Genomic DNA, 11,534 nt, shown 5'->3' on the forward strand with positions numbered 1-11,534 from the left:
GGACCTAGCAAAATATAGACAAAAAAAAACTGAGCTACTGGCATCCTTAAAGGAACAACTAAGACTCTCCTGGTTAATTCACACATTTGCCAGTTCGATACCAATCAGCCTCTTAAAAATAATGTCTTGATGGAAATGGTCCTGCCCTTTTCAGCATTAAAAGTCATATAGAAAATGTTTGCTTTATAATACGACAGATTTAGAATTCAGATTTCGAAGGGAAAAAAAGTACTTAGAAGTAGAACATACATGCACTTCTTCAGGCAGATCCTTTGCAAAGGTTAAAAAAGAAAAAAAAAGTACATTAATCTCAAATGGACCTCTGCATATGCTTGATATTGACCAGAAAATATATTGATTTGCCTCTCGCTAAGCCAAGGTACACCTTGTCTCAAGTTGTTGTTTTCCTTGAGGTTTTAAATAAATAAAAAGCCGCGGTCAGTGGCCAAAAAATAATAATGCTTGGACAAAGGCTCTGCCCTCATCCTTGGGTCCTGTCCAACAAAATTATCCCAGTGTTTTCAGACCTGCTTGATAATTATGGTCCATAGCTTTGTTTTGGTCTTTGGGTATAATTATTACGAACAGTGGGCTAGAGGGAGAGGTTATTTCATCCAAGGATTTGATTGAGGTCTGCTTATAAAAGGCGATAGGTGGTGGCAGGAAAATTGCAGAAAACCAGCCCTCTGGCAACTGAACCAGATTCGTTTTACATTGTTCCACCACCGAAATGAAGCCTCTTGTCATCTCCGTACTGCTTTTGGCTTGTGGTAAGTCAATTCCTCTCTCGTTCTTCTTTTGAGAGCGGAATTGGATGTGCTCTTTACAACGTCTTTGATTTTAAAAAGTGGTTTCGGGAGATGTGGAGAGACTTTCCCCACTTGTGCTTCATTGGGTGGTTGCAATGACGTCCTTTTTTGACAGGCGGTGCAAATGGCTTCCCAGAAAGCTTCAGAGAATGGAGAGACCGTGGCCCTCATTCTGAGTTGGCTCCACCGTTAAGCCAAATTGGAGTGAGGGCGTCGCTTCAAGCACCACCCTGCATCATGGATGGGAAGGGGAAACGGACACGCTTCAACTAAGGCACGGCCTTGCGATTCCTTCCAAAAGCCCTTTCTGCTTCCCTAAAATGAACAATTCCTTTTTTCAGGAATGGCTCTTGTGACCTGCTCACCTTCTCAGTTCAACGAGATGATCCAGCTCAGCACCATCAACTACGGCCTGGCTAACTTCACCAACTATGGGTGCCACTGCGGAGCTGGGACTCAAGGCCTTCCGGTAGATGCCATTGACAGGTGAGGGGACCTTCATTTTTCCTCCAGTGGCTGAATGTATCAACCTTTGCCGACTATCCACGGGGCATTGGGATTTCATGCTGAAAGATACACGGAAAAAGTGTTGGATGGCCAAGGCCTAGTACGGGTGGAATGTCCTAAGGATTCCACTGGAGTGGGAGAAATGGAGAATGGATGTAATCAGAGCTGGAGTGGACTTCTTTGCAGTAACCCCCATTTTTGTCGTGAAGTCCATCTACTGTTTTTAGGAACTGCATTCACATAGACATTTAGCTTGACTATCAATTAGCCCATTTTCTAGCTTCGTACCATGTTTGAAGGGCGCTAATGCCAAGAAGTGCTGCTTTTCAGGGCCACTGCCAGTGCTTTGGAATAGCTCCTGAGGGCAATCAAATTGGTTCCTTCCCTGATGATTTTCAGAAGGATGTTAAAAAACATTTTTCAAGGAGTAATTCAGTTAAATTCATGATTTCTACCATTTGTTATTGGTTTTACTCTTTTTTTGCCTATCCTTTTTTTGCTGTTCTTCTTCAGCCCTAATAAGCAGGCATATACATAGAATGAAGGCTACTGCTGAGCTTGTAAGCCGCCCTGAGTCTTCGGAGAAGGGCGGGATATAAATGGAATTAAAATAAAATAAAATAAATAAATATGGTTTGTTTGTTTGTGATTTTAGCATTTGATGTTTTTATTGCATGCACCATGGATTTATTTTTCAGTTAACGTGTTCGTATCATGTGGGCTGCCGAGCCTCTGCAAATTCCAGCGGCATAGAAACGTAATAAACGAACTAACAAAATAACTAATGATGTTCACACCGAGATTAAAAACTAAAAGAGCTTCTCATTTTTTATGCATGCATTGCTAATTTCTTTTCCGGACAGAATACATGTTGTGCCAACAAACGATTCCTGCCACCCACTCCACCCCTGCATTTTTGAATTTATCTGTTCTTAAAAATTAGTATATTTAATTTGCTTAACTAGAAACCGCCAGAACCAAGGAAGAGGCCTCTGGCTGAATTATACATCCAGATCCAAAGTAGGAATGATCTACTGATTTCAGATATTTCCTTTCTGCTGTGGCATCTGCATCAAACAGGCACAGTCTTGCAGGCAGCTCACTTGCCAAACTGAACTACTTACCTTGCAGAAACAGTCAATCATTGGTTGGCAGATACAGGGAAGTCTCCGTTCAATGCAAAGCCGCGAAGAACTCTGCCAGCCGGCTCCCTCACCCGCAGGCCGTTCCTTATTTCCTTCCGCTGCCTTGAGATACAGGAGTTGATTTTAAAGCACAAGCAGGCTGGTACCTCCACTGCTTTAATCTCATCTCATTTCTTGGAAATTTTTCTGCTATAAGATGCTGGCTGGCCGGGTGGGAAGGATGCGGCACGATTTAATTTACTGCTATTTTTATTTTTTATTTCACCTATAAAAGCTTCACCTTCCTTAAACCAGGGGTCTCTAAACTTGGCAACCTTAAGACTTGTGGACTTCAACTCCCAGAATTCCTCAGCCAGCATGACTGGCTGAGGAATTCTGGGAGTTGAACTCCACAAGTTGCCAGGTTTGGAGAACCCTGCCCTAAACCATACCGGGACTCTCAGAGCATTGCAAGAAGTTTGTTCTGTGATAGGAGGCGGAGGAAGCGTGACCAAAGGACTGAGCTGTATTCTTTTCTCGTTCCATTTCAGTAGAATATTATATTTATTCCAGGGTCCTCGGCCAGACTGATTGAGGGCACAGAGTCTCAGGGCTGCGTATTAAAAAAAACAAAACTGGAGGCATTACATAATTCTACGTGAAGGCGTTTGGTGGCCAGGCCACTCCTGAATGAGCCATGCATTTTCATTTTCATAAACTGAACGGGTAAGATCTGACCCGTGCTTTTTCTTTTTCTTCCCAAAGGTGTTGCCACGGCCATGACTGTTGTTACAACAAGGTGGAGATGTACGGCTGCAACCCCAAAGTCCTTACCTACAGGTTCTACGCCCAGGGAGATAAAATCAAGTGCGGTAAGTTAAAGGAACGCCGAATTGGAGAAAAGTAGCACACATGAAGGTCAAATGGGAAGGCAGCTTGTTCAAACACAGTTTAGTCCAGAAGCTGGCCTATTTGCAACTACTTTTCACTTGGGTTAGATTTTGCAAAACAGAGGAGGCCTTTGTGGGCTGCGTGGGGAGATTTCATACGCCCTTTTCTTTAAGGCAACCCCCCCCCCCCAAAACACCAGATAAACCAGGGGTGTCCAGCGCTAAGACCGGTGGATTTCAACTCCCAGAAGTCCTCCCAGCCAGCTGTGAGTTGAAGTCGACAAGTCTTAAAAGTTGGCAAGGTTGGAGACGAACCAGGCCAGCAACTGTATTTTAACCTGACAAAGCCAGACTGGGTACCTTCAGTTCATCCTCATATGTGCACTTCGCCATGGTCTCCCCTCTCTGCAGTCAAATCGAGGGATCGCTGTGAGAAAATGGTGTGTGAGTGTGACCAGAAGGCTGCCAGCTGCTTCCAGAAGCACCTTTTCAGCTACAACCCTCAATTCAGAAACCTTCCCGTGGGCAGCTGCAGGGCCCAGCGCCCGTTTTGCTGAAGCTCCTTCCGAAGCAACCCCATCCGGGAGTTCCCTCTGCTTTTCTCAGCCATTTCTCCGCCAAACGGGAACGGCTCCCTTGATAAGGAATAAGAAAAGCCTATGAGATATATGCATGAACGTAGGGCGAAATAAACACGTCATCAACTTACCTTCTTGTTCTTCAGCGCAGTTTGGCTTAAAAGCACCTGGTGCGTTTTCCACAGGGCAGTGGGGGAAAATCACACCCATAGGCGTTAAAAACAAACAAAAAAAGACACGTACCCATTTTGGGGCAGATTGCGTTGGTTTGGCACCGGTGCAAAAACAGACCAAAGCCGACAGGGGTTGAGCAGATGTGGAGCGGAGCCAAAGGAAAACTGCCCGTGCCTTGGCATGCCCATTCACCGCCTCTGGCTTCTCCTAAGTGAAAGGGTTCCAAAAAAGAAAAAAAAGCAAACTTAAACAGTCCAGGATGGGGGTCTGCCAAAACCCCATACCGTCCCACGTGAAATGCAATCCAACAACACGCATAAACAAATGAGCGAGCCCCTCCTTTCCCACCCACCCCCCACACCATCTCTGTCCCGTCAAAGAACACAGGGGAGGGTGGGAGGATTGCCGTGTGTCGAGTCGCCGCCCGCTCCGCAATTCGCAACTGGTGGCCGGCTGGGCTCTCGCCCCGCTTCATCCGGGATGTCAGATTTCACGGGGAAGCAAAACGGGTCTTCAATCCGCGGGGATAACACGCGCGAAGGCTGGGATGCCACGGGCTACTCTTCGGGGTTGTGTGTGTGTGTGTGTGTGTGTGTGTGTGCGCATCCTTGCAAGCCCACACGCGACAAGCTCGCTTCCCCACAACTGCCTAACCCGCGGGTTTCGTGTGAACGTCGCCCGGGTGGGTCGCGATTGACTGACAGCTGGCGGGAGGCGCAAACCCGGGTCCTTCAGTTGGCGAGAGAGAATGCAAAAGACCCCGGGGGAAGGAATCGGCCTTTTCCCACCCTGCCCCGCGATAAGCGGACACCGTTTAATCCCAATGTATTCAGACGAGCGGCAAACACGGGTTTGGCAAGGCGGGGCGGCCAAGCCTCCCTGCCCCAGCCAAGTCGAACTTGCAAACTTGCAACCGCGGACGGTCCCTCGGGCCGTTCCTCTCTCCCCTTCGCTAGTTGCGGGAGGCTTTTAAGAAGAGACGGGCACAAGGACTCGTCTGGAACGAGAAGGCTTTCCCTGCTTGGCCAGGGGGTTGGACTAGACGACCTCGCCAGGTCCCTTCCAGCTCCGTTATTCTGTGAGTCCCGCCCTCGCGCTCCAGCCGGAGAGCGACGCCTCCAATCACGGCGGGGAAGCTCACAGCCAATCCGGCCCGGCCACGCCCCCTCCCTCGCTACCCGGAAGCTGCGCAGGGAAGCTGGGCCAGCGTGGCTCCCACCGCCGCCCCCGAAGCTCCGCGGCGCCTGCAAGCCCGGCCGGCCGAGGGCAGCGGGTGAGTCCCGGGCCGAGTGGGGCGTCCTTGCAAGAAGCGGGGGGCGGGTAGGAGCCCTTCCGGGATTGGGCGGGGGGGGGGCAGCCTTGCAAACTCGTGAGAATGGGGAATTGGGTGAGTTTCCTCCTCGGGTTTACACGCATTCTGCCCCGACTCTTGTTGCAACCCGAGGGGGGAAAAACACGTTGCGTTGTGTTGCAACGCCTGGCATTGCCTTCGTTGGGGGCAGGAACAGGTGCCGTGTCCCCCGGGTGGGAAGCCTAGGTGTCCGACCCAACGCGTGTATCGCCTGCTCGTGTGAACGAATTGCGCTGCAAACTCTGGGGACGCCCCGCGAGCGAACAGTCTTCCTTTGCCCCGTTAATTAATCCAACCCAGGTTATCAAACGTAGCTGGGGTCTTCAAACTTGGCTTGTGGACTTCAACTCCCAGAATTCCTCAGCCAGGCACGCTGGCTGAGGAATTCTGGGAGTTGAAGTCCACAAGTCAAAAGGGCCAGGTTTGAAGAGCAACCTAACTTACCTCATCCTACCTAACCTGCTGACTTGGGCGGGACAATTAGGGAACGAGCAGCACCTGGATAGTTTGATTGACGGCCACAGGTGGTGCTCAGTTGGGAGCAGGTTACCTTTGCAGCAGCAGCTTCTGAGGCAAATGAATTTTAATGTCTTAAAAATAAATAGAAATTTTAAAATATAAAATGGAGGCTGGAAGACTTGGAACATTGGGGAACAATTCCAGGTAAACTGGAAAGATTTTTTCCCCCTCACATTTTCATGTCATTTTTAGCCTCAGAGACCTGACACCTGGTCCCCCTGGATAAAATGGAAGGCTAAACGGCCATTTTCTATATTTTTCCCCTTTTCTTGCTCAGTTTTGAAAGCCCCTGGGTTAAAAATGCAGAAATGACACGTTTTAAAAGCTGTTGTAATTTGTGGACCTGAGAATTTTGAAGCCCTTTTGGTGAATTCGGTCTGGGGAGATGTTGGAGAGTCCTGGGTGCGAATCTCCCTTGAGTTATTTCATTTATATTTATTTGTTTAGTCACCCCAGTGGCTCTGGCAGTTAAATGGGATTCAAAATTCAGCAGAAGCAAGTGGGTAACAAGGCCTCCTCATAATAAATTGTTAGAAATAATTTATAAATAATCATAAATAAGTTATAAATTCTGAAATAATCCAGGATATGTCTTGAAGGGCTTTTGCCTTTAATTTTCTTGCATTTATGAAATCTGTCTAGCTGCCCATCTCACAGGTGTGACTTTGGCTGGCATACAATTCATTCAAGTTTATTACAGTCAAAGACCAAAGAGGGGCATACAATGAAAGTAGCAATGTGAAAAACTCTGTGTTATTTTTGTTTACCTCTAAGATTGGAAATAGTGTTACTAGTGTGAAATTAACAACTTGCAAATGAGGGTCCATTATATTTGCCAGATGGCAAAGCATTTATTGTATCATAATGCATTGGCCTTTCTAAACAAGACCGTCTATAAACAAAAGAGATAGTTTATTTTTTAAATCTATCTTGTCTTTTCAGAAGCAAAAAACTGGGTAACTTGGAGTGTGGATGAGTTTTTAATGTCCGGATTTGATTCGGATTTGGAAGATGATTTGATAGAAGATACTCCAAATTGTTTCTCTACCTTGCCAATTTTTAAGATATGTGGACTTCAACTCCCAAAATGTCCCAGCCAGCCCTTTGGCTTTCAAGTTAGAGTCAAAAAGGACACAACACAGAACGAAAGCCAACTGGGGAGGGAAGAGGAGTACGCAAGCAAGCCATACCCTTGAGAGCCCCCTGGTTGAGGAATTCTGGGAATTGGTCCACGCTTCTTAAAATTGACAAGGTTGAGAAAAACTGCATTAAAGTCCTAGGGGTCCTCAGCCCATCACCTAGGAACCAAATATAATCCCTTGCTGACTTTTTCCTATTAAATTTTTTGAAAATCAGGACTTTTGTTCGTACTTTCTAGGAAACAAAACCCATAATGTTTCTCTTCTGAGCAGATGCCACAATGTAGCACTTTGAAGTCTGTAGGGTTTATTAGCGGGTTTGTTTGTTTGTTTTTAAAAAAAAAACTTCCAGGCTGGATATGTGGATATATAAACTTAAATTCCTTAAACTCTTCTCTGTTGTGCAGGAAGCAGGAGATCCAGAATTTTACAAGTTTCTGAGAGAAAATGAGAAGACTTTGCTTAATTTTGATGATTCGGATGAAGAGAAGAACCATCACGTGTTGCCTGAAAAATGAGAGGTAATTAATTTATTTTCAATATAACCGAACATCAGGAATGGCCTGACTGCTGATAATTAGCGCCCTGATGCCAATTAGACTTTATCACATTGTCACTGAAAATGGTGGAACACTGGAAGGAAGTCGCCCATACCTCTCTCCTTCTTTCTCTCCCTATTTCGCTCATTCTTTTTTTTCCTTCCCTGTCTTTCCCTTTTCCTTCCTTCCTTCCAAGGCAGGCTCAGGAATTCTGGGAGTTGAAGTCCGCAGGTCACTAAAGGGCCATTGTTCATTTGGAGAGGGGCCCTTCTCCTCCCCCCCCTTTATTTCTAGGATGTGGGTTTTGGAAGCCTCCCCCTTTACAGGGTTGTGCCCTCCCATCAAATAAAATATTTTCTTCTCCTTGATCCTCCCATCTCCATTAGAAAAACCCAGGTGCTTTGCTTATTTATTGCTCTATTTATTATTAAAACTTATATTTTGCCCATCTCGCCTGCCCCCTCCTGAGCTCTGCAGACAATCCATTAATTAGCACTGGACATTAATTAGCACACAGCTGCCCTTTCTGCCCGCCACCCCCACCCCTTGTCCCCAATGAGGTTGGATTGACACCAAGTCTTTCTTTCCTTCTCCAGGAGACGAGAAGGCCGCGCCTCAACGGAGGAAACCTCGGGCAGAGTTGCAACAGCTGGCACAAGGAGCAGAGGACGTGGTGGAAGACTTGGACTTTTCCGATGCAGACTGATGGATGGACAGACTGGAGGGTGGGGGGGCAGGGGTGGGGAAGGGGCTGCATTGTTCCAGCTGGCCCTGAAGCCGAATTTGTGCACTGGAGGGACAGGCCAGAAAATTGGTCAGCCGGCAGGGGAGCCTTAAAAAGCCTGTGCCCCATGGCTGCAAAAACTGCCTCTTTCGAATAATGTGGGTTCTTAAAACCATCTCAAAATAAAACCTTAAAACCATCTCAAAAAAGAAAAAAGAGGCCAGCCTTCAATGCTGCCCCTTCCTCTTCTGGAGACGCAGAGATGAAGATCAACTTCCCACCGCAGTTGCAGCCGGAACACTTTTACAGACCATTTTCTTTTTTAAAGACTTGGCTCTTTTTTGGACCAAACCCAGCAGGAAGAGCTGGACGGGACAGCACAGTGCATGCTTTGAATCCACCCCCCCCAATTCCCCCCAATGTTTATTTCTGTATGGGAAGGGAAGGTTTGCGTTGGTTCTCGGCTTGTAAAAACAGCCTGTTGTCGTTTTCTTTCAAAGGCCTGGATCTCTTTGCACTGAAACTGCAGCGGGCAAAACGGCTGCATCCCGATGGAGAAACGTTTTGCCCTGCAGCTTTCACTGCATTGCGACCCACTGCATTGCGACCTTTTTTCACCCCACCTGTGGTGCCCACCAGGAACTGAGACCCACACACTTGTTTTTTGAGGTCACCTGACAGATCAGATCTAGGATAAGGAGATAGCATTGGTCGGGAGGGGATTCCCCCAAGTTAGCCAGGATATCTCTGTAATTTGCAAGTTAGGTGAAGGAGTCTTATGTCTTCAGCTTGGCTAAAGAACCGTGTTTTGTGGTTTACGGAGATATGCTTGAAATGCAAAGTCCCCATAAATCTGAAAACATGGCTGCTCTAGCTTTTTAAACTGGATGGGCGGGTGAAGGCATAACGGCTGTTAGCTTTTGCCTTGGTTAAAGACTACGGATGTCTGGTAGGATTGTGTAGATTCGGGTTGTAGGACAAAGTTGAGGTGTCAGAAGAACTTGGATCAGGGTTTTTTAACCTTAACTTGAAGATGCGTGGACTTCAAATTCCAGAACTCTTGAGTGTTGAAACCCACACATCTTGCTAAGGGGGAGAAACCCTGATCTCCAGGGTCATGTAAACCCACCAGGTATGTCAAGAACTGAACTCTTGCTTTCAGAAGAGTTCTTGGAAGGCTGGACTTCAGTTCCCAGAAATCGGCAGCTTTTAGAACACTTTGGGAGTTAAAGCTTGCCCATTGAAAGATGCAAATTTCAAAGGGATGAGTTTTAGCTCCCAGAATTAATTTAATTTAGCTCCTGCGACTTAATTTCCAGGAGTCTCCAGCACATGGACTGGAGAATTCTGGAAACTGAGCTAATCTTGGAGATGGCTCCATGCTATCTCTTGGTGGGGCGTCCCAGTTCTGAATTCTAGGACTTGGGGAGTCTGCCAATCTGGGAGACAAATCCCATGAAAGGTAAGTGGTGAGTCTCCAACTCTTAATTCTGTTAGGAATTCTGGAGCTTGCACTCCACCAATCCAGGAGACAGGTCAATGTCCTGTGGACGATGGGTCTCCAATTCTTCTGAATTCTGGGTCCAGAATTCTGGGACTTGGGAGTCTTCCATCACAGAGGGCATAGGATACCCTAGTTCCTACAATACCAGATGGGTGCCATTCTATCTCTGCTGTTCTCCAGCACGCAGACTGGAGAATTCTGGGAATTGAAGTTCAATCTTGGAGGTAGAAGTCCCAGGTCTTCTAGGTGGGCTTCCACAGGATTCTGCTAAAAATTCTTACACCAAGGAAACACCGCATCTGAATGGGAAACCTTCAATTCCCAGAACTCTGCAACCTTGGGGTGTAGAGTTACGGGGAATGAAGTTAACTTCCCATCCAGATGGGAGGGCAAACAGATGGAAGGTGAACGGGTGGAACCCAGACTTCTCCAGTTTATGTCTGTATTCTGGGAATTTTAAAGTCCAACGTAGAATTTCTGATAGAGCTTTGGACCCCAGAATGCTTGGCAACATAGCTGGATAATTCTGGGAAATAAGATCATCCATGTTGGGGTGTGTCATTCTCCACACTTAGACGTTTTGGGGCTGAGGTCCACTTATTTGGGATGCGCAGAACTTGGGTTCCTTTGAGCTGTGAGATTGCAAATCCCCACAGCTACAAATGTACAGGAATTGAAGTTCTTTAAGCCATTCCCCCCCACCCACCCCAGAAATGGGTGCACCTCAGCCCTGAAGCCTTGGGGGTCTCCGGTAGGTCTCAGCCTTGGCAGGCTTAAGGATGGGTGGACTTCAGCCTTAGTTGAAAGTCTACCCAACTTAAAACTTGTCAAAGTTGAGAAAAGTTGTTGTAGAACCTCAACCCCGCCCCAATCTCCCCAGCAACTAGACAGGTGAGCCAGAAAACAGGTGTGTCTTGAGGCAAGTCTGCAGTTCCTCCCTTCTTCTAAGTAGACATGCACAATGTGTCCAAAATAGGGGCTTCTTGGCTCCAAGACCTCGGCACTTAATCTCAATAATACACTTGTGCATGCCTACTTGTAGCAAGGGCTGCACAGAGGGCGCAAGCTCTGTGCATGGTGGGTCCTGCCCTGGAAGGCTGGAGGGGGGTGGAAAAAGGGTCAGGGGCCAGCCCTGGTCCAAGGGGGGCTGGCGAGGAGGCCCTGGGGAGGTCTGGGGCGTCCAAGCCCCCTGGGGCAGCCTCAGGCATCCCAGGGCCTCTCTTGCCAGCTCCTCTTGCGCCACGGTTGAAGTCGAGGGTCTTGGGGGGGGCTGGGGGAGGCTGAGAGGCCGGGGCAGGGCGGCAGCCAAGGTCCTTGGCTCTGGGGGGGGCATTTTGCCCACTTCAAGCCAAAGACATTGGCAAGCTGCTCTCTCTGCGCCCCCCCTCCTGAGCCTCCCTCAGCCCCCACCAATGCCTTTGGCTTCAATCCTGGCCTAGGGGGGGCCTTGGGGGGGAGGGGAGGTCCTGGGAGGGGGGGAACTTCCCCCCTCCTCCCAGGATCTCCTCTCCCCCCCCCAAGGCCCCCTCTAGGCCAGGATTGAAGCCAAAGGGGTGGGGGAGGGAGGTGGGGGGAGGGGGGGGGGTTGGGGGGGAGGGGGGTGGGTGGGTTGGGGGGAGGGGGGGGGTTGGGGGGGTGGGTGGGTGGGGAGGGGGGAGGGTGTGGGTGGGAGGGTG

The 11,534-nt window shown here is 48.3% G+C and overlaps 1 protein-coding gene and 1 long non-coding RNA gene across 2 annotated transcripts; both read left to right on the forward strand.

The window, feature by feature from the left end:
- Nucleotides 1-1,170: 1,170 nt before the first annotated feature.
- LOC310648005 (phospholipase A2 homolog otoconin-22-like) lies at nucleotides 1,171-4,026 on the forward strand (the record flags this gene model as incomplete). The annotated part of the gene is made up of 3 exons (XM_083375637.1): nucleotides 1,171-1,295; nucleotides 3,206-3,312; nucleotides 3,742-4,026. Coding segments are annotated over 3 exons (378 nt in total), but the record flags the coding sequence as incomplete, so codon positions are not given.
- A 1,015-nt stretch (nucleotides 4,027-5,041) lies between these two features.
- Nucleotides 5,042-11,290, forward strand: LOC310647892. The gene is made up of 3 exons (XR_014493975.1): nucleotides 5,042-5,355; nucleotides 7,499-7,612; nucleotides 8,227-11,290. It is a non-coding gene; the product is annotated as an uncharacterized lncRNA (long non-coding RNA).
- The last annotated feature ends 244 nt before the right edge of the window (nucleotides 11,291-11,534 follow it).

Source organism: Vipera ursinii, assembly GCF_947247035.1.
Source record: "Vipera ursinii genome assembly, chromosome: 17".
NCBI classification, from domain to species: Eukaryota; Metazoa; Chordata; class Lepidosauria; order Squamata; family Viperidae; genus Vipera; species Vipera ursinii.